This window comes from Ursus arctos, unplaced genomic scaffold (assembly GCF_023065955.2).
Source record: "Ursus arctos isolate Adak ecotype North America unplaced genomic scaffold, UrsArc2.0 scaffold_25, whole genome shotgun sequence".
Classification (NCBI taxonomy): domain Eukaryota; kingdom Metazoa; phylum Chordata; class Mammalia; order Carnivora; family Ursidae; genus Ursus; species Ursus arctos.
The window spans coordinates 2,383,026-2,406,662 of NW_026622930.1; the positions used below are offsets into that span (position 1 = coordinate 2,383,026).

At 40.3% G+C, this 23,637-nt stretch overlaps 1 protein-coding gene and 1 non-coding gene across 10 annotated transcripts in view; both read right to left on the reverse strand.

Annotated features, from left to right (window-relative positions):
- The window catches only part of MARK3 (microtubule affinity regulating kinase 3), a 112,245-nt gene that overhangs the window by 28,819 nt on the left and 59,789 nt on the right, over positions 1-23,637 (reverse strand). For 8 of the 9 annotated variants that reach the window (XM_048219924.2, XM_026515235.4, XM_026515237.4 and 5 more), the window contains 4 exons: positions 11,240-11,288; positions 8,306-8,371; positions 3,998-4,068; positions 193-249 (listed from right to left, as the gene is read on the reverse strand). In XM_048219924.2, the coding sequence (XP_048075881.1) occupies positions 193-249; positions 3,998-4,068; positions 8,306-8,371; positions 11,240-11,288 (243 nt within the window). The remainder of the gene's footprint in view (positions 1-192; positions 250-3,997; positions 4,069-8,305; positions 8,372-11,239; positions 11,289-23,637) is intronic. The other variant, XM_057318407.1, reaches the window with a different exon arrangement.
- Positions 10,406-10,478, reverse strand: TRNAN-AUU (transfer RNA asparagine (anticodon AUU)). Its single transcript has one exon. It is a non-coding gene; the product is annotated as a tRNA-Asn (tRNA).

Consider the following 23,637-nt stretch of genomic DNA (forward strand, 5'->3'; position numbering starts at 1 on the left):
CCCAGGTGCCCCTGAAATGTAAGATATTTTTAAGAAACTTCGTATTTCACTAATACCAAGACCTGATTACAAGGATCAATTATTACAGGATTTTCTTTTTCTTATTTAATAACACGGTCTAATCTGTGACCACCAGAACTGAACACATACAGGTAGAGCATACACTCACAGACTAAGGGCCCTGCAACTCACCTTGAGGTCTCTGTGAACAATCCGCTTTTGGTGGCAGTACTGGACTGCAGATACGATCTGCACAGGAGAGACACAGGTTTATCATCATCAAGATGAAAACTTCATTAATGTTCACACATGCAAAATACTCAGTGAGCACCTGTCTGTGTGGATCTCTAAAAATAATTTTCTTGTGCTTTGAACTTTCCAATTTGGAGAAATTCAGGGGTGAGGCCGAGAAGAGATAGGTGAGGATGTTCTTCCTGCTTTCTCTAGTTTTCACTGGAAAGTCTCTTCTTGGGCCTACCCCTTGACATTCTGGATATCTGTGAATGAGATGCCAGGGCCCAACAAATCACCCTAGCTGCCCCCAGACCCAGGACTGGATGGCTCTGGTGCAAGCTTTTCACACCCACGTAATTAACTTGAAACCAAACTGGCACTTATAGGCTATCCATGGCCAGGTGTTCATCCAGGTTGGGTCTCCTCTGTTAATTAATTCTCTTCCCAGTCAGGACTGCTCCTTGTAACACTCTTCCTTTTAGCTGATGTGGGTTCTAAAGACAGCAAAATTTACTTCACCTCTCTGAGGATCAGTTTTCTCTTCCTTAAAATGGAAGAGTAAATGTAATATATGTGAACTATAAACTAGGTAAGCTATTGTGTGCTTGATCAATAAGGGTCCCTCCTACTCTCAGCAAATGGTATGCTTTTATTTAGTCAACTTTGGATCACTCCTGTGAGTAGTACTGTTGATTAAACAACTATTCTGCTGAAATTTCACACTTGTAATTTTTTAAGAAGCCTCCTTCCCTTTCTTTTCTTTTCCTCCCTCCCTCCCTTCCTCTCTCTCTCTCTCTTTCTAAGATTTTATGTATTATTTATTTGAGAGAGACAGCACACAAGAGTGGGTGGGAACAGCAGAGGGTGAGGGAGAAGCAGGCTCCCCACTGAGCAGGGAGCCTGATATGGGGCTTGATCCCAGGATCCCGGGATCATGACCTGAGCTGAACTGAAAGCAGACACTTAACTGACTGAGCCACCCAGGCACCCCAGAAGCCTCCTTTTCTAATTAATAAAAGTTTTATATACCTATTATAGGAATTTTAGGGAATATAAAAAAGGTTTATTATAAGCACATGCCTGATAACATCTCTCACTGTTTTAGCGTATCTGCTTCTAATCTTTTTGTTGGTGTTATGCAGTGTAACTACATATGACCACATATACACAAAACTGGGGTTCTAATGAAAATACTGCTTGTTTCTCCAGTTATCATCAGCTTTTAATTGTAAGCCCCAAACACCCACCTACACTGGACATAAACACTCAAGAGAATGCTGTTTTTGTTTTTAGTAGGCTCCACGCCTAGTGTGGGGCTTGAACTCAAGACCCTGAAATCAAGAGTTGCACGCTCTACTGACCGAGCCAGCTGGGCATCCCAGGCTGCTTTATTGGTTGGCATTCTGGTTTAGAACAAGGAGCAAGGAGAAGCTGGATTGGGGTTAGGGTGGGGTGATGCCAAATCAGGGCTTCACTAAGCAGCTATATATGTTATAAAATGAATATTCACAAGATCAGATCCACTTACAATTAACAAAAGTAGAAAAATTCCAATGCCAAAATATGGTTTAGAACACCTGTTACCTTGGATGATCATTTACACTGTGCTACTCTCCATGAAAGCTGGGAAAGCGAAATAGCTTTGTTTTCCCAAAACAAACAGGTGCACTGCCTAGGACCTGGGTACTGCTGACCTTACTTGTGCCTGATCCGACTTTCCCTCTTTTCACGCCCCCCCCCCCCGCCCCATACTGAGATTCTCCTACAAGTTATTTTAAAATTCTGCTTTTGAGTAAGATTTGACAATTTCCTACCCTTTCTCAAAGAGATCAAAGAAGTTCTCCTTTTACTTCCAAACAACTCAAAGTTAACCTTTTAAAGCCACAATAACGTGAAAATACTCAACTTTAAATCATTGTGGGTTTTGTTTTTTTTTTGGCATTCTTTTAAGCTAGAAGCAGGTATTTCTTAAAAAATACTGAGAATCTGGATGTTTTCCAGATTGAAATATAAACACAAACCTAATTTACCTCCAGTTAGACAGGAAAAAGCAGAGGCAGGAACATTACTAACCTACCAAGAAAGAGGTGAGGAAAGATGATGGAGCCAGGAATCTAGTCTGTCTTTGAAAAGAACAGAGTTCATTTAAAAGCTTAAAACCACACAAACGATCATTAGGATGAGAATGGCCAAGGAGGTGGGAAGGAGACACCATCTGCTGATGGATGTGGAAAGAAGGGCCTGTTTCTGACATAACATTTTCATGCGGAGTGTACCTTGTGTATGGCATACCTTCCTCTTTGCCACAAAGAGGAAAACTTCTTATTTAGTCAAAGTAAGAATGGCTTATAAACTTTTGGAAAGCATGGCAATTAGCAACAGAGCTAAATGGAAACACCAATATCCTGACTGATCCTTCCCGGTTTAAATGAGGGATCTTAAGGAAATATTATGGCAAGAAAAAAGGATTACATTAAATTGTAAGCAGTGTAAATCAAGGAATTAGTTGTCAAAGCACATAAATTATCTTTCCTTGACCAACTAATGGGTTCCTCAAATAAAGACCTCAGAGTTTCTGCAGGAAATTTATTTTTTTTAAAGGTTATTTATTTATTTGAGAGAGAGAGAGAGAGCAGGGATGGGGTGGAGAGGCAGAGGGAGAAGAAGCAGACTTCCCGCTGAGCAGGTAGCCCAATGTGGGACTCGGTCCCACAACCTTGGGATCACGACCTGAGCTGAAGGCAGACGCTTAACTGACTGAGCCACCCAGGCACCACTCTGGAGGACATTTAGAATGAAAACCTGAGCTATTGCCTCAAAATGTAGGTTCGTAAATGTCTGAGTCCCTCTGACAAGTCAGACCCCGCCAGGGGGATGGGTGGAGACAGAAGAAATGAGAAACTGTCACAGAGTGAAGCGCTAATTGCTTCCTTGGAGAGGGTCAGGCTCAAACCTGCTATTGCTGGCAGCACTCACTGTTTGTCTGCTCCTCAACAGTCAACAAACATACCCACATAAATGTTTGCGAGTCAGAAAGATTCACCTTAGCGGGATGGAATTTAAGCTTTATGAGGCAAAAACAAAACCTCCTGGCTTTTAAGTGGTCAATTTATAAAAATTAAGAGTATGGTTATGGAAAAGGCCAAAGAGACTTTGTTTTGTCATAAAGAGAAGCCTGAGCCTCCCTCCACAGACCACAGAATAAAATAATATCAGAACTGGAAAGTACTTCAAAATTAATCATTAAGTATAACCTCCAATTTCTGTAGGTAGAAAAGTTGAAGATATATGAAGTTAAATAATAGCCAAATATTGGTCTCAAAATTTGTTATTTAATAGTTTTTAATTCAAAGTACCATTAGTATTTAAGTTAAATTTAAGCCTACATCTGGCTTATGTAAGACAAAACTAATAACAAATTTTGAGATTGTGACAGTCTTCTTGCTAAAAACTGGGGAATGGTTTCAATTAATGCAATCATAGGTGTTTTGAAAGACTCTAGATTTTTGAGGCTAAGCTGTCAAAAACTAAGGTTAAGAGTGAGGTGAAAATCTTGATAAAGCTAGAAATGGAACCCATGGTTGCCTCCTGCACAGTGCCTCAGGCATGAAAGATACTTAATAAATTTTTGTTGAACTGAATGGCCAACCCCCTCCCAGCTCCATCCAATGGGCCTTATAACCATTTAGAGAGGCAAACACTGTTTCAGGGTTTAATAAGCAAGATAACTTTATTAAATTAATAAAGGTGCACTAATTCATACCTGTCTAAATTTAGCTCTTGCTTCTTTTTCCTTCATTCTTCCATGTGCGACCAAATAGTCAAATACTTCACCTATAATCGAGAGAAATAAAAGTAAGCAGAAGTCCTACTTCTGAGCATTAATTTTCCCATAAATTGATGATGTTTCACTTTTAGGAATGCTCTAATTTTTATTTTTAAATACAGGCATGAAGATAACAGAAATATGTGGATTCTGAACTAAGCTAGCCTTAAATTTAACTATAAGCAAAAGTTCTTTAATAAAATCTTTAAGCTAGAGAAAAGCCTTAAAATTAAAAGTTCCTATGTTTATATAACTTTAAAGGGTTATGTTTTCAATGTGCTTAATAAAAACTGAAAGTTAAAATGGGAAAGTGATATGTGTTAAAAGAAGATGACATCTTCACTGTAGGATTACAAAAAAAGCAGTTCCTGAATATATTAATTCATTCAACAAATATTTATTGAGTGCCTACTAACTGCCAGGCACTGTTCTAGGCTCTGGGGAAATACAGCAGTGAACCAAGTAAAGTCCTTTTCCTCACGGAGAGTTTATATTCTAGTAGGGAGAGACAGGCAATCAACAAACAAGTGAATAGTATGTCAGCCGATGAGGACTGTGGAGTAGACGCAAGGGAAGAAACAGGAAGTGTGTCTGCATGTGCAAGTGCTTTGGGGACTACTATGAGGGAGTGGACAGTGTTGTTATCGGGGAGAAAGAGTTTAGGCAGAGCAAAGAGCAAGGAGGCTATGTAGCCAAAGAAGTGTGAACAAGGAGAAGGGAATTAGTGGATGGGCATGGGAGATAGGAAGGAAGGGTGAGGCCATGAAGAGTACCGCAGGCTTTGCTCTGAGTAAGGAGAAGCAGAGAAGGCTATGAAATGACTGACCTCTTACAAGGGTCACTCGGGCTGCCAGAGGGGGAGGAGGTCAGGGTTGAGGAAGGGACAGAAAGACAAGAGAGAGTAGCACAATAATCAGAGCAAGAATGAGGGAGGCTGGGCCGTGAGCAGGAAGTGGCAGTGGTGGTGAGAAGTCGGGGCTTTGGGACTCCATGGGAAGGTCAAGCCAACAGAACGAGCGGGTGGACATCCACTTGGTAGTTTACACAGTATTAATTCTTCAGGGAAGAGGTGACACTTCAGGAAATACATTAGTATTGCCAATTGCTTATCAACTGGGTATAGAGAAACGATACCTCTGAAATCAACAGAAAAGGGTACTAATTGAGCAAATTAGACATAAAATGTGTTTGGGAAAGAATTACATCTACTTCACACAAATAAACAGTATTTCCATCAGCTTAGTGACAACATTCGACTAAAAAATTCTAATACTTAAAAAATGCTTAGTTTCAGAACATAACAAATACTTTTGAGGAAAAAGTTACAATGAATTATATATTAATATCTCTAATTTTTAAGTTTCTAGCCTAGCTGAAACATTTTTAAATACTAGACGGGCATAAATATTTTCAAGTTATCACTTGACTGCATAATGATCTTTTAAAATGCATTACATATTGTTAATTCACACTACACATTTGTTTAACTATGATGAATTATGAAGTTATATGTCAGCCCAGTAAAATGTCAGCATTTTCTAAGCAAATGACCTTTCCACTTGTAGAACAGTATACAATGTCAAAACAAGTGGTTAAAAAGTGAAAACAACTAAAGATGTGTGCATATCATATGAAAAATGGTTTTGACTTAAAAAAAAACAACTAATGGATTAAACCCACTAGTTGCTGTACCCACTAGGTTGTAGAGTAACATGGAGAAAAGTCCAGTCTGTCAATATAATTTTAAAATATTTTTATAAATTCAAAAGCAATATAAACCTCTTAAGGGATTTTGGAACCATAAAGTCATACTCACAATCACTAATTTATAAATCAGGAATTCAACCCAGGTCTCTTTATTTTCCTTATTAAAAATGTATTTCAGCACTCAGATTAAGTAGCTAAACTGAAAACCTCGAAAGGCTATTTATTAGGAAAAAGATAGCAAACAGTGGCTCTCCCCACCCAGGTCAGGGACCATGTGGTTGAGAGGACACTGGACAGGTCCGTTCGGAAAGCCCTTGGTCCTAGCTGGGGTCCTACCACTGAATGAGTGACGGAATTGCTGGCATAGAATAACCTTCCAGAGTTTTAGTTTCATCTGTAAAAATTAGGCAGTTGCCTTGGATGACTTCTAAGATTCCTTCCAAGTATAAAATTCTATGATCGTACCAAATCGAAAAATACCAGGCTAAGGAGGAGTAGGTAGTCAATTTAACGAAATTCTGGTTGTTGCAAATGACAAATGTAACCACAAAAAAACAGATGTCCTGGAGATTGGTAGTGCTTTGCTGAGCTGGTTAAAACAGCCGAAGCCAAAAAAGCACCACCACTCCTGAGGAGTGCTGTTACGATGCTGAGCAGTGTACTGAGCCCTCAGAGGAGGGCTGTGTTAGCACGTCCACTAAGAAACTCAGAGACATGTTGACTTATCAGGTCACACTGTCAATGAGAGGCCCTGGCTGGACCGACCCCGTGTCTGTGTTTTCGAAAGCCCGCGCTCTTTCTACTAAAAGTGGATGCTTCTCAGATTAGTTTTGCCCCTATATAAGAGCAATCTCTATGACCCTAACACCTAAAATATATGGGAAAGGAAAGCCATGACCAACTGACCGATCAGGAGAGCCTATCTACTGTCAGAAGGCTAGGGCTGTGGGCCTGGTAGGGTGACCACAGTGACTTTCCAGCCTCTGTTTCCTCGAGGGTAAAAGCCCATCCTTCACTGCCTGGTTACATCAGGAGTCATTTTGAGGGTCAAAGGAGATCTGGTGAGAGAAAGCACTTGTGCACTGTAGAAGCTACACAACTGAAAAGGTTATGAACGTAACTCTGTATCATGAGGAGAAAGGATTAGAACTTCATATAGATTTTTGGTGCTGCAATTCAGTTTCAGCTCTTCCTCCTCCTCCTCAATTGCGAAAAATCCCAACTAAATTCTCAAACCACACATTTAAACTCTAAATCACACAACTAATAATGAATTAGGAGTATGAAAAAGTGGCACCAAAGGTTTTCCTATTGTAACTCATTCCTGCCCACGGCAGGTTTACAATCTTTTATTTAATGGTTAATTCATTCCAATGAGGCTGTGATTGAATTTTCTGTCTGATCAAAGAAGTGCTAACGATAAAATAAAACTCCTGTAATCAAAACAGTCGAAGCCATACTTATGTCCCTAGTTAAACCCCGTATGTCCCTAGTAGTCTGTGACTTCAGAAGTGCACTTTGGTTCTTATTTGTTAAGCATCTGCTATGTGCCAGGCACCATCTAGAGGTATAGAGGGAGGGAGCACACACAGACCAATCAGAAAGTTTCCGCTTTCCAAGGACACGGAGACTCAAACGCAGTCCAAAAACTACAAGCCTAACCCAACCTCAGCCCCAAAAGGAATATCTCTGTAAAAGAGAACAGTTACATACATACATTTCAGAAAAATGACTACATGTATACAGTCTTATAGGCAAAAAATGACAAGTCCTTAATCTTTAAGGAAAATCTAAATATATGCATTGCAACCACCATTTCTGGCCTTGGGAAAGATGAACATCAATGACATTAAAATCTGATTAAAAAAAACCATCGAATAGGCAGTACACATTTATTCCAAACATACTAATGCACTGATATATTTAAAAATCCAAGTTCTTAAACAAAATGTAGTGTGCGTATATACATAATGGTATATTATTCAGCCTTAATGAGGAAGGAAAACTCTGACATGGATGAACCTTGAGGACATTACGCTGAGTGAAAGAGGCATAAAAGGACACGTGCTGTGCGATTCCACTCGTGACTACTTAAGTTACACCCGCAGAGACAGGAAGGAGAATGGTGGGTGCCAAGGGCTGGGGAGGAGGAGAGGGGAGTTAGTGTTTAAGCAGACAGAGTTTCAGTTTGGGAAAATGAAAAAGTTCTGGGGAAGGATGGTGGTCATGGCTACACAACAATGTGAATGTACTTAATGCCACAGAACTGTACACTTAGAATGGTCAAGATGCTAAATTTTATGTGATGCACATCTTACCACAATAAAAAAATCCAGGTTTTGGATATTATTAATAATGCTAATAGTGAAGTACTTAGTAGCAATCCACAGAAGAGCCAAGACAGCTTTTCTGATTGTCATGCTACTGTACGACGACTCTGGATGTTAAATGAAACCTTAACAATTAACCATGTGGGCAGTGTGGTTGTGTATTCTTCTAAAGGGGAACAAAGAAAGAAAAACCACAGAACTTTCTTACCTCCACTTGCATACTCCATGATTAGATAGAGCGTTTTGTCAGTTTCAATGACTTCGAACAACTTCACTGGGGGAAGGGATAGGATACGGGAGAAAAAGAAACAAACGTCTGTATGCATATACACTGCACATATAAACTGTAAGTACGAAAAGTAACTTTTACACTGTTAACAATTTTCGTAACTGGCCGTCTTAACAGAATGTTTTTTGGGAATTTTATATTATTACAACAACACATTTTATAAAAGCATGGAATTCCATAAAAATAAAGATATTTCTGGGTGCTCAAATAATGTAACTTTGACATACACTCAGCAGTCCAGCCTGTGTACCTCCTCGCATCTCCTCTGTCCTCGTCCTGTATGGTGCCTACACTGGCTAGCTGCCCTCCCAGCAGATTGTGCTTTCCCCTCAGGAAAAGGGTTCTTACTTCACATTCGACCTGCAGGAACTGTTCAGATCTACTCTACTTCTCCAAGTTTAAGTGCGTTCACTTGTCATTATGGCTTTAAGAATATATAGAACAATTTCACTTGAGACTTCTGCTGCTTGGGAAATTTCTGTTCACTTGTTCTCAGAGAACAAGGTTCTTTTGTTACTATTCTGAGGCCAGAGATGGAAAGTTGTAGAAGGGATTATGCTATAATTAATTTAAAAAAAACGTTTTAAAGAATGATTTGCAATGGGTCAGTGTGACTTTGCTACATAGCAGTCCCTTTTACAGCTCGAAATAATATTTCTATTACTTTTAATTCACAAAACCATATCAAACCAATCAAAAATATACATATTTTAAAATGAAAACACAGTACATTTCTAAAGCTACTGAATCACTAATTTCCATATCTACTTTATTTTGGTAATACATACTCTAAAGTTAAATTTACCAAAAAACAGGGGATAGGGTGCTAGTCTCTTATACTGCAGGCTATTTTCTGACACTTTAATATAGAGTATCAGACCAAATAAAGTGGCTAACATAGTATGTAATATATGTTTGTTGAACTGATGAATAAAACTATCATATCATTTCTAAAATGGTATGTTCAGGTTGTCAGGAAAAATAAAGAAATTTAGGCATATATGCTGGTAAACCATCAACATACAAATAAAACCTTCCTAAAATTCCAATGTAAATATTGGCTCTTCCAGAAAAGCTATCTGAATCCAATGCAAATTTAAACTTTTAGAAATTCATATCTATTATCAAAGATATGTTATTTGGGAGTAAAGAGAACTCTAATCAGGGCACAACTTAACTAACTAAAGAACAAAATAATTATGTTTATTTATTTATTTTTTAAATAATATTTATTTTGCTATATTAGTCACCATACAGTACATCCCCAGTTCTTGATGCAATGTTCCATGATTCATTACTTGCCAAAATAACTATGTTTAAGTTAGCTAGTTCTAGGCTGCAGTAATCACTTATTTGGTGAAAAGATGGAATCTGAAACCAAGAATTAGCTAGCTAACCCCAAAGGGCTGAAATGAAAAGTGAAGAAAGGTTTTCTTCCCATTATTATATTCCTTGTTATTTTTCTCCAAACATCGTATTTCACTGATTCTAAGATTAAATTTTTCCACATTTTAACTAATTATCACTAAGAATAAGGTGATGGCTTAGTGGAATTTTTTTCCTTAGCAGCGTGTAAAACCAATAATGTCTTTTAAATGATGTGGTTTAGATGTGATGAAATAGGGTACATATAAACTTTTCCCTCCTGTGGCTCCATTTTATCTTCTATTCTTATGCTTTTAAGAATTCTTGATAGGATATCCGTAACATCAAACTTCATCCCTCCCACTTCCTAGAACTGATTTTGATATTAAACTGGTAAAAGTGGCTGTCTTAACAGCTATTTCATTCTTGAAATAGTATTTTTAGATTGTAGGAGCTATCACTGTGTAAAAAAAGTTATATTATTCAAAAAGAGCTCTATTATGTTATATGTGGGCTCAAACATTTTCATTGAGATGTACATACGAAATACTAAGTAATTTGTATACTTTCCACCTTGTTCCTATAATTAAGATGACAGCAGGACCATGAATGACCCTTCCTCATCCTTACTTACTTATTTTTAAGTAGGCTCAGTGCCTAACATGGGGCTTAAACTCATGACCCTGAGATCAATAGTCACATACTCTACCAACTGAGCCAGCCAGGTGCCCTATACCCTTCCTTTAAACCCACCTCATCAAACCTAGCTCTGAGCTATGCACAGAGTGCACATGAAACAAATCTGGGCTATGCAAAAACAATTCCTAAAAAAAATTCCATTAGATAGCAGGTATCCTGTATCTTTTAAAATACGATTCAAGGGACAAGTAATTTCTTAAGAACACTGCCATAGGGGCGCCTGGGTAGCGCAGTCGTTAAAGCGTCTGCCTTCGGCTCAGGGCGTGATCCCGGCGTTCCGGGATCGAGTCCCACATCGGGCTCCTCGGCTAGGAGCCTGCTTCTTCCTCTCTCACTCGCCTGCTGTGTTCCCTCTCTCGCTGGCTGTCTCTCTGTCACATAAATAAATAAAATCTTTAAAAAAAAAAAAAAAAAAAAAAAAAAAAAAAAAAAAGAACACTGCCATAGCAAAACCTGTTAAACCTTTGAAAATCTTAACTCTGACTTATTATAATTCCCTTTTCCATATATGAATTAAATAAAATTATGTTCTAATATGCATTAAAAATTGGAAAGTTATGATCTGATTAGAGTTTCTAGTCAAGAGTTTAATACCTAAGCTTTTAACCTGTCTTTAGTAATTTAAAAAAGTTAATACAAATGATCAACAGTTTGTATAAACATGTATTTTATGAAAAGTGTACCTGGGCTGGGAGGAGGGAAAGAATCTCTTATCACTCCTGGAATATAGGTTTAGACCCCAAATGGAATGCATTTAGACCCAAAAGTATTTAAGAAAGCAGAAAATACCTATGTTTGGATGATTTAAAATCTTCATTATTCTTACTTCTCTGAAGAGCTAAAAAACAAACACATAATCCCCCAACACAGGTTATTAAACATTCTATTCCACTGTTGCAATACAAATTTAAATCTTCTCTTCAATAACTGACCCACTGATAATGTTCAACGGTCTACATCTAACACTAGCATGAAAGTCCAGGGGAGCAATAGATGCTTCAATTTTAGCTCCTGGAAAAGCAGAAGTCGCAGAGGAGGATATACCACAATCTGAATTATATTTTGCTACCTTGAACATATAAGATCAGATTTAGGCAAGAATAGTCAGTGATTAAACTCAGTCTGATTCAATATCTACCCCTGGGTAGATACTGCAAATCCAAACGTGTACAGTCCTAATGAACCACATCATGAGAGTATTAGGACTGATAATTCCAACTAATTCTATGAGAAGATTCTGAACAAAACCACTTTGGGAAATCCTTATTGGAGAAGACAGATAATTTAGCACGGTGGTTGTGGCAGACTGTTAAATTAATGGTCTAATGAGTCCTGCCTCACAAGTTCACACTTTTGCTTGTGTATCCAGTGCTTGCTGTCTTGGAATGATGTTGCCATGATATGAAGAGGCCAGTCTAGCCTCTTTGAGGATGAAAGAGCATATGTAGGGAAAGACTCACTGTCCTACCTGAGTACAGCCCCATCAACTTGTCAGCTGAATCCTGCCACACAAGTGAACCCAGAGGATGCCATAAGAAAAACCATCCTGGTAAGACTAGTAGAGCTGCCCAGCCATCACACAGAATAAGGAGAGATATTAAACTGTTGTTGTACGAACATGTGCTATGAGTTCAGAAGAGAGTCATGGTATTAAGGCCAAGGCTAGTTATCAGAAGATCTCAGAAAATAACAATTTTAGAGGCCATCTTATCCAACCCTCTTGCAAACAAGTGGAAACCAGGAAAGGAGAGGAAAAGATCTCCCAAGGCCCTGCTCTCCTTCCGTGGGAAATTGGGCCAGAACCAAGTCTCCCAACACCCAGAATCTATAACCCATGGGAAGCACGGGCTGGGAAGAACATAACAGTTGGCTATGTGGAAAGGAATCTGGGGAGAAATCACAGGAGTCTTACTGCACTTGTCCTGTCTACCACCTCTAATCTGGAAGTGAATCAGCACCTAACGACTAAGAGCATGGAGATGGACATGGACGTATTGAACTCTAAACTCATCTCAGAGCTTAAAAACATGGATTCAGATGAGTAAGATTCCTTTCCTGAATACTGGATCATCTCTACAGGCTGGAGCACTTCTATCTCCAACACAAGTATCTCCTGTTGCTGTTGTGGTCATTCTCACGTTTTATGTTCCGAGATGAGAAGACAGCTACCCTGACCACCACTCAGGCTTGAGTTCTTAGTTTCCCTCTGTCAAGGCAACACAGAAACCCTGTTTTCCAATGCATTATAGTTGAATTTGTAGCTTATAATCTGAATCTCCCAGATTTCCACAACTGCTAAAGTAGGAGAGCTCCAAGTTGGATACAATACCAACACAAGTTAGGACCCTGCATTTAGTATGAAACTCAGACCACAGCCATGGCAGCCTCTACTTCCCCCTGCAACGTGAGCTCCAGCCACCCTGATTCTTCTCAGGTATCAGAACATTCAAAGTTCTTTCCTTTCTTAGAGTCTTTTCTCCTTTCTGTCCTTAAAGTCTCAAGCAGATTCTCTGAAAACCTTATCTAAGATCTCCTTTGTTTTACATCATAGCGATCTGTTTGCTTCTTCTCTAGAATGTCTTTCAAGTATAAAGGAACATTTCTGTGTACCTGTTTATTGTTGCCTTGTCACCCAGGCGGGGTAGGGGGAGGCATACTGGTCTCCTTTCACTACTGTATACTTGAAATCAAGCCTGGCACACGACAGGAACTCGTTTGTTTGATAAATGCCTTTATGAAAGTACTAACTCCCAAGAAGTGTGGTTTGAGCCAGCCTCCTCAGCATTCTAATGACCACACTGTTTTTAAATCCTGAGTAGCAGAATGCCTGGTGCAGAGTTGTCATAGTTCCGCTGGCGGGAGAGCAGGTCAAACGAAGGCATTCATTTTTTTTTTTTTTAAAGACTTTATTTATTTATTTATTTGACAGAGAGAGAGACAGCCAGCGAGAGAGGGAACACAAGCTGGGGGAGTGGGAGAGGAAGAAGCAGGCTCCCAGCAGAGGAGCCTGATGTGGGGCTTGATCCCAGAACGCTGGGATCACGGCCCTGAGGCGAAGGCGGACGCTTAACGACTGCGCCACCCAGGCACCCCGAAGGCATTCATTTTTAAACCCCTAATAGCAATGCAGCATTGAAACAAAAGTAATCAGAGCCACACAGCAGGAAAAGATGCAATATTATAGGAATTCAAGAAAGGCAGAACTCACCTTAGTCTGGGGAAGCAAGCACCATGGAGGTAACCAGGCTCATGCTGGACTCAAAAAGATGTCCACAGTAAAAAATGATATATGTGGGGGTGCCTGGGTGGCTCAGTCGTTATGCGTCTGCCTTCGGCTCAGGTGGTGATCCCAGGGTCCTGGGATCAAGCCCCACATCAGGCTCCCTGATCAGCGGGAGGCCTACTTCTCCCTTTCCCACTCCGCCTGCTGGTGTTCCCTCTTGTGTGTGTGTGTGTGTGTGTGTGTGTGTCACACACTCTCTGTTAAATAAATAAATAAACAAACAAACAAATAAATAAATTTTTTTTAAAAAATAATGAGCTATGTGTGCTCTGTATATGTGAGCAAAGATATGGTGTGGCCAGTGAAGACTACTTAAGCAAGACCAAGTGATCTATATGGCAGAACGGTGCATTTCCGAGTGTGGATTTCAGGTCACCTGCATCAGAATCATAACTGTGTCTATGCAAACTCCAGGTCCCTGGGCCCTACCTCTTGCTAGATCTCAGGTGGAATTAAGAATCTTACTTTCAGCATGCGCCCCAGGTATGGTGGTTTTAAAATATGTCCACAAATTCTTTGACAATCCTCCCTGCAAAAGGTAAAACTTCATATCCCTCTCTTTTGAGTGCGGGGTGCACTTAGTGACTTCTTCTAACGAAAAGAGTAAGGCAGAGGTGATGGTGGGGGACTTGCAGAGAATGACTAGGTACTGTGGCTCCCTCCATGCTCTCACAGATCACTCGCTTGTGTGTCGTGGGGACATTAAATAAACACCTTGATGAACAGACCCCCAGACGGCAAGGTACTGAGGCCTCATGCCCACAGCTGGTGAGGAACTGCAGCCCCTCAAAAGAGCCAGTTGAGAAGGCCCTTCTGGAAGCAGACCCACCAGCCTAATCAAGTCTTCAGATGCCTACACCTGTGGCTCTTACCCAAAACTTCTTAAGAGCACCTGTGCCAGAACTACCTGGTTAATACACTCCCAAACACATGACTCACAGGAGCTGTGAGGTAACAAATGGCTTTGTTTCAGTTGCTCAGTTTTGGAGTAATTTGTTGGAGAGCAGTTGATAACTAATATCCTACAGACAACCCATGAGTTACAGCAGAGGTCACACCAAGGCATGTGTTGTGAAAACACAGAGGAAAGGTAAATGGCACCAGACAGAGGGATGGGTTGTACAAGCTTAATTCTGGAGGCAGAAAGAATAGCCACAGATTTTCTTGTAGGAAAGTGTCAGGATATTACCAAATAACTTTATATATTTACCTCTATCAGAACTGTGTTTCATGCAGAAATGAGTCAATAAGTTTATAGCAAGTTAATCAAGAAGGTGGAGAGGAAGCAAGAAGCCAACAGCTATGAGGTGTCCACTGTGTCTGAAGCACAAAGCTAGACGCTTCCACCTATGACCTAACTTAATGTTCACAACTCTGTCTGGTGACTGTGATCACTTCCAATGCATAGGAAGGAGAACTGAGCAAGTTGAGAAACATGTCCGAGGACTCCCAGCTAGTAGGTGCTGGAGCTAGGACTCTGAGTTTTCTTTCTTTCTTTCCTTTTTTTTTTTTTTTTTTAAAGATTTTATTTATTTATTCGACAGAGATAGAGACAGCCAGCAAGAGAGGGAACACAAGCAGGGGGAGTGGGAGAGGAAGAAGCAGGCTCCCAGCGGAGGAGCCTGATGTGGGGCTCGATCCCATAATGCCGGGATCACGCCCTGAGCCGAAGGCAGATGCTTAACCGCTGTGCCACCCAGGCACCCCAGGACTCTGAGTTTTCTGACTCCAAGGTCCACACTTATCTCATGACGCCATGCAGCTGCCTTCAAAATTTACAAGTAAAATCACTGACAGATTATAAGCTGCTGGTATAGAAAATTCCAGAGCAACAGATGGGCACTGGCACAAGTTTTTAAAAGTTGACAATCTGCATATAAGTGATAAAAATGCCAGAGATTTCGGGGGAGATGGAGAAAAAAAAAACCAATACTCAAAAAAACAAAAATCCCACACGAGAGACCTCATATATTTGTATTAACTATGAACCTGATAGCTGAAGATAGTTAAATCTGGATAGAAGTAACTTACTGAAGAGAAGGCATGGAGGAGAGCAAACATGTTTGAAGGCAAAGATTCAGGATCTTGGTGATCAGAATACCAAGGATACCAAATGTACAGTACCATAGAATAAAAAGATGTCCCAACAACCAGGACTTGGGATGCCAAGGAATTATCTTTGGAAAAAGACAATTTACCAAGCAATGAAAAAGTAAAGTGAACACATAAAAATAGAGCATGGAGGATGGGGTGGGGGGGTCACATAAAACTGGGATCTAAAGTATGATGGTGAAGTATTTAGACTCCCCTCTCCAGATATGTAATAGGTACAAGACAGAAGGCACAGGCTGTGACATTGAGAGCCTTGTGCTTTTCATGGCAGCAGAGTGACAGGCTGAATGACAACTTACGTGTTAGAAATACGAAGCAACCATAATGACCACCCTCTTCTTGAATAGAAAATAAGCCATACTGTAAATCTAAGATTTGTGGGTAATTACCAGCAGTCTCGGATAAAAACAAGGAGACACAGTCAGGAAACATTGAGGGGCTAAAGGAGAGGGAGGCCGAGTGGGCGCTGACAGCCCTGTGTGGGTCCGGGTGCCACTCTGAGACACAGAAGCCATGACTGGCCGCAGCAAGGCACAGCAGGAAAGACGGAGTTCTTCTGGACATGCAGGGTGAGAGCGCTTGAGGCCACTGAAAGTCCATGGTATTTGAGTCTGCAGCTCAGGGAAAAAATCCGGGCTAGAGATACGTTCTGTATAATTACTAGCATAGAGATGGCATCCTTGGAAGGAAATAACACTGCCTAACTGCAGGATGAAAAGACAGGAATACCAAAAAGTAAACATTTCAGAGACAAAAGAACTGGAGTTCACAATGGAAACTCAGAAAAGGAGGCAGCCAGAGAGAGAGAATGAAATCCAGACACTGGAGTCTAATGCCTAGGACAGACCTGTAAGTGGGGACCAGAGTCTATTCACCAACAGCATCCCAGGTCCTGGAGCATCTCACGGGTGCTTCAGGAAGGAAAGAGAGAAGGATGATGGACCTGCTTTTCCTCTTCACTGTGCAGAAACCTCTGTCCTTTTGTCTTACTACATGGCTACTGCAGCTCTGCTGAACAGAAGAACAAATCAAAGACCCTCTCAGATGAAACTAAGGGAGAGAGGCTGGCAAAAGCCGACAGAGTTAATGGAGAAGGAACTGTGAAGAAAACGCATTGGTGCAAAAAAGGAAAACTGTAGGTCTTTGCTTTTCTATATACAGAATATCTCTGGAAGCACAAACAGAAACTGATGCCACTGGTTGTCCCAGGGGCAGGACCAGGGTGGCTGGTAGTCAAAAGCTGAATGAAGCCCTCTCCTTCAATACTTTTTCTGTCCTTTGAACTTTAAGACACGTAACTGTATTATCTACCTCCCTTCCCTCAATTAATCGGATTTTTAAGAAGAGTTGAGAATGAACAAAGGGGTTTTTTTTAGGCTAAAAGGGGAATTCTTAAAAAGACAAGGTAGCTGGAAATGCTGTATTTTGATGACTCTTAAGAAGAAGAGCATTTCCTATCCCTTTTCACCATGTGGGTGGAGGCTGCCAGTGGGTGAAAGGCATGGAAGTCGTCAGGGAGTATCTCTGGAGTAGAGTAAGTATGAGAGCCAATGCTGTAAGGCAAAATTTAAGGCAGGTAAAAAGATCGGAGTCACTCTCAGAACCACCCTGACATTAAACAGCTTAAAATAAAGAAGAGAATAGCAAAGTTAACAAATGAGAGGGAGATAAGAAAATTATTAACAGCATTACTAAAGACCATTTGCCTAACACTAGCCAAAAGCAGTGACCTCTCCCACTCAGGAAGAGAGGTCTATAGACGTGGGGATATGACAGGTATGGGTATATTACAATGTATTTAACTAGAATTTTATGGATGTCATGTAGGTTACTGACACATTTTTGCTAAAATCACAGCGAACATCCTTGTACAGTAGTCCCGTCCTCCAACCTTCTCTGTACTTTGAGTTCTCTATGATCAACCTCAATCTAGCAGAGGATCCTCCCGATGGCTGGTCGGAAGGTCAGTAGCAGCCTAATGCGACATCACAAAGCCTACCTCATTCACCTCACTTCACCCCATCACGAAGGCATTTTATCATCTCACATCATCACAAAACGAAGGATAAGTACAGTACAATAAGATGCTGAGAGACCATATTCACATAATTTTACTACAGTAGATGGTTATAATTGTTTTATTTGGGGGGGGGGCTATATATAGCCAAAAGGGGCAGAGGGTGAGAGAGAATCTCAAGCAGACTCCATGCCCAGCACAGAGCCCCATAAAGGGCTTGATCCCACAATCCTGAGATCATGACCTCAGCTGAAACCAAAAGTTGGGACGCTTAACTGACTGAGTCACCCAGGCACCCCTATAATTGTTCTATTTTATTATTAGGTTAAAAAATTTATTTATTTATTTATTTATTTATTTATTTATTTATTTATTTGAGAGAGAGTATGCACGGGGGAAGGGGGGAGGGAGGGAATGTCCAAGCAGACTCCCACTGAGCGGGGAGCCTGACATGGGGCTTCATCTCACAGGCCATGAGATCAAGACCTGAGCCAAATCCAAAAGTCAAATGCTTAACTGACTGAGCCATCCAGGTGCCCCATATTTTATTATTAGTTATTATTGTTACTCTTTTACTGTGCCTAATTTATAAATTACACTGGATCACAGGTGTGTATGTACAGGAAAAACATAGTATATATAAGGTTCGGTACTATCCACAGATTCAGGTATCTATAGAGAGTCTTGGAACATGATTCCCTTGGAAAAGGAGGGACTATTGTATATACATGTATATACTACTTGTACACTCATGCAAATATACTGGCAAGGCAGAGTCTTAGAAATAGGATGGGGGCCAAAGGGCATACATGCTTTCTTTTTTCTTAAGATTTCATTTTTTAAAGTAATTTCTAAACCCAACTCACAACCCAAAGATCAAGAGTCGCATGCTCTAGTGACCGAGACAGCCAGGCACCATGCATGTGCTCAAAACTTTGTTAGTGCTATATTACTTGATTAAAATGTATTACACTACCGGCAACAATATGAGATTTCCTGTTTCTCTACACTCTTGCCAACATTATGCATTATTAGTCTTTTGCAAATCTGACTGGTGAAAAAATGCCATCTTTAGGATGTTGAACATTTTTACTTGAATACTGACCATCTGTCCTATTAATTATAATTACTTAAGTATATCTTTTGATTATTTTCTATTAGGTTATATATTTTCACCGATTTGCATGACCTTTTATAGAGTAAGGAAGTAAGACCTGTGTCTGCCAAGGCAGGCATTATTGGTTGCTTACCCAACCTCACCCCTGCCCTCCTCTTCTGTTTGTCCCTCTTCTTTGTGAAGTTCCTGCAGGTAATCCTTTCAACTTTTTAGCTATTTCATCCACTGTTTACCTACTTATTTCTAAAGACTTTTTTTAAAGTTTATTTAAGTAATCTCTATACCCAATGTGGGGCTCAAACTTACCACCCCAAGATCGAGAGCTGCATGCTCTACCAACTGAGTCAGCCAGGCACGCCCTACCTACTTATTTCTAAAAACCAGAATATAATGCTTCCTTGATTTTCCATTTTAGATGTTTTCTTGTAGGTACCTACTCTGGCAAGCACTTTCAACTCTGTTATCTGCTGCCTTACTTCCAAATAGCATGTAGGTGCTTGGGTGGCTCAGTCGGTGAAGCATCTGCCTTCGGCTCAGGTCATGATCCCAGGGTCCTGGGATCGAGTTCTGCGTCAGGCTCCCTGCTCAGTGGGGAGTCTGCTTCTCCCTCTACCCTTCCCCCCTGCTTGTGATCTCTCTCTCTCTCTCTCACACACACCCTCTCTCAAATAAAAAATAAAATCTTAAAAAAAAAGGACTTCTAAATACCATGCTTGTGCTACTGCTCATTAATTTGTTTAGTTCCTTCCCCCACTTCATTATCTATGGATTTAACATGGGCAGTGAAGACTTGGCTCTTTCCACCCCACGTCCTTTCCCACCTTCCTCCTAATCAGTTCTCATAGCATTTGGCTAAATTATACAGTTTACATTGTATAAATATTATTTTATTTCAATTCAATTAATTAACATATAGTGCATTATTAGTTTCACAGGTAGAGCTCAGTGATTCATCAGTTGCATGTAACACCCAGTGCTCATTACATCATGTACCCTCCTTAATGCTCATCACCCAGTTACCCCATCCCTGTACCCCCTTCCCTTCCAGGAACCCTCAGTTTGCTCTCTACAGTTGACAGTCTCTTATGGTTTGTCTCCCTGATTTTGTCTTATTTTTTCCTCCCTTCCCCTATGATCCTCAGTTTTGTTTCTTAAATTCCATATATGAGTGAAATGATATGATAATTGTCTTTCTCTGACTGACTTATTTTGCTTAGCATAATTCCCTCTAATTCCATCCACATCGTTGCAAATGGTAAGATTTCTTTTTTTGATGGCTGAATAATATTCCACTCCACATTGTTTTTATCCATTCATCTGTTGGTGGACATCTGGGCTCTTTCCATTGTTTGGCTATTGTGGACATTGAGGCTATAAACATTGGGGTGCAGGTGCCCCTTCAGGTCACTATGCTTGTATCCTCTGGGTAAATACCTAGTAGTACAATTGCTGGGTAGCTCTGTTTTTAACTTTTTGAGGAAACTCCATACTGTTTTCCAGAGTGGCTATACCAGATAACATTCCCATGTATAAATATTATTTACAGCCACAAGAATGCATTTCTATCCTTTTTACTGATTGATTTTTGGTTTCCTTGGAGCCAATACTGCCTCAGTAATTCTATGCACTTAAGTTTTCTGTGTATCCCTCACTTTACTAATTCATTCTTAAACTCTGTGATAGAAGTGTAAATCTCCTTTCAAATACTTTCAAAGAGTTAGGTAATTTTTTTCTCTTGTAGATACTCATATTCTGGAAGCCTTTGTTCTGTTCTCAGGGCCCACTCTGTTGGACTTCCTGTTCTGAACCCTACACTCTCTTTCTTGGTATTCTCTCTTGTGGTGGCGAAATATATCCCACCAATATCTCTTGAGGAAGGGTAAGGACATGGTTAACTGTGAAACCCTGCGTGCCCCAAAATATTTGATTCTATCTTCACATGTGATTGATAGTTTGGCTGGGTAAAATAATTCTAGATTAGATTCTTTTCTCTAGGAAAAATTCACCCCCCAGCTTTAATGACATATAATGGACATGTAATACTGTGTAAGTTTAAGGTGCATTAAGTTTTCTGAACTTCCACTAGTTGATTTTTGCTTTTGTTGCTTGTACTTTCGGTGTCATACCCAAAAAATCACTGCCAAGGTCAACATCAAAGAGCTTTTCCCCTATGTTTTCTTCCAGCAGCTTTATGCTTTAAGTCTTCTGTTTAAGACCTTAATCCACTTTGAGTTAATTTTTGTGGGTGGTGTAAGATAGGGGTCCAATTTCAATCTTTTGCCTGTAAATATCCAGTTGGTTCAGAATTTTAAAGGCCTTGATCCATTATCTTTGAGCTTAAAGCAATACATAATATTGTGATGCGCCATTTTATTACAATTCTGTTTGTGACCTAATTTTTCCTCTTCATCCTCCTTAACTCTGATGTATTTAAATTTTAATGTACCAGAGATTTAGTATCTCCTTACCCCAGATACATTAGCATTCAGTCCAGATACACTGTGGGTCTTTTATCGTGTTTGCCCTGGGCACCAAGCCTCTCCATGTGGAAATTTAGGTTCCACAGTTCTGGGAAACTACCTTTTGTTATTTCTTTTTACCATTCTGCTTTATCACAAACTACACCTCCTAGATAGATATTTCAATTTTATACCTTATCTTCCTTAATTCTCAAGTCTTTGAATTTGTATATTATTTTATGAGAGATTTTCCCTGACTTTGTTTTCCAACCCTTTTACTGACTTTCTTCCCAATACCATAAATTACCCTCTCCTCAATGGTCCTTCTTCAATGCAGCATATTCTTCTTTCATGAATATAATGATTGTTGTTGTACTACTGTCTCCTCTTTTTTAAATCTTTGGAAACAATATTGTAATTTTCCTTTTCCTTCCTTCCTTTTTTTTTTTTTTTTTTAAGTAGTGTAGTTTCCTCTTCCAGTTTTTCTTTTTTATTCTTGTTTGTTTTAGTGTCTGGTTATTCTTAAATATCTGGAGATTTCTGGTTGTCCTTCCATATTTCCACATTTAAGAGAGGCACCAGAACTCTAGACTGAGGGGTGCCTGGGTGGCTCAGTTGTTAAGCATCTGCTTTCGGCTCAGGTCAGGATCCCAGGGTCCTAGGATCGAGCCCCGCATTGGGCTCCCTGCTCAGCAGGAAGCCTGCTTCTCCCTCTCCCACTCCCCCTGCTTATGTGCCCTCTGTCGAATAAATAAATAAAATCTTAAAAAAAAAAAAAAACAACCCAAAAAACCAAAAAAAACCCTCCGGACTGAGTGTTAATGTGAGGGTGGACCACAAGATGACTGGGCAGAAATTAAGGAGCTTCAGTGGAAGACACCCAACTGTTTCTGTCTGTATTTTCTTTTAAGTCAGTTTTCCCAGAGAAGAAATCTCCTATTTCCTTTTTAGGCAATATAGAAGGAGCTAACAAAGTTCTGGGAGGTGAGCAAAGAAAGGCAGTGGAAAAAGAGTGTCTCACCATCAGTGGGTCCCTGTTTGCGGTATGGGGTCCCCAAGTCTAGATGCTCTTTGACTCAGCCTCTTCAGAAAATGAACTGCCCCCATATCTACTGGGGCAAAGAAGGGGCAGCTGTCTAACTGGGAGGTAGCATGGGGCCCTTGTATAAATTTTCAGCCAGTCCTTCTGTTTCTAGTTCTACTTGTAATCCCACCCAAAAAGGAGCTAGGAGAACTTAACTTCTAAGCTTTCTGAATCCTGTGGCATGACTCAACATGATTCTTTTTGCTACCAGCCTACCTACTTCTGTCCTTAACTCCTGCTCTTAGGGGCCTGGTTTCAGCTCATTCTGGTTTGCTGTATCTATTAAACACCACACACACACACACACACACACACACACACACACACACTCCATTTGACAAAACCAGGTTCAATTCTTTGTCCTCTAGTCTTCTCTCCTATTCTGACTCATTCATTCATTCATTCATTCATTCATTCATTCATTCATTCAGAGAGGTGGGGAGGGGCAGAAGCAGAGAGAGAATCTTAAGCAGGCTCCACACCCATCCAGAGCCCAATGCAGGGCTTGATCTCACAACCCTGAGATCATGACCCAAGCTGAAACCAAGAGTTGAATGCTCAACCAACTGAGCAACCCAGGTGTGCCTGACACTTCCTTTTTAATTCCTTTACCACTATTTAGTGAATGGTGGGAGGGAGCAAAGATAAATGTGCTAATGTTTAATTCTAAGTCTTGTAGCTAATATTTTTAATTCCTGGTTTTTGAATGGATGTGAGACTGAACTGTAGTTTTCTTTCCCGTTTCCAATGCATTTTGATAGGACTGTTTCTGAATTTGAGAAATGAATTAGAAACTTCCTCTTCTTAAATTCTGAAACAGCTGGACAGAAGTGGTACTACCTATTCATTGAAGGTTTGAAAGAAGTGAAACATGAAATTCTGGGTTTGGCAATTTGAAGCGGGCATCCTGGGGCGCCTGGGTGGCGCAGTTGTTAAGCGTCTGTCTTCGGCTCAGGGCGTGATCCCGGCGTTCTGGGATCGAGCCCCACATCAGGCTCCTCTGCTAGGAGCCTGCTTCTTCCTCTCCCACGCCCCCTGCTTGTGTTCCCTCTCTTGCTGGCTGTCTCTGTCAAATAAATAAATAAAATCTTAAAAAAAAAAAAAAAATGAAGCGG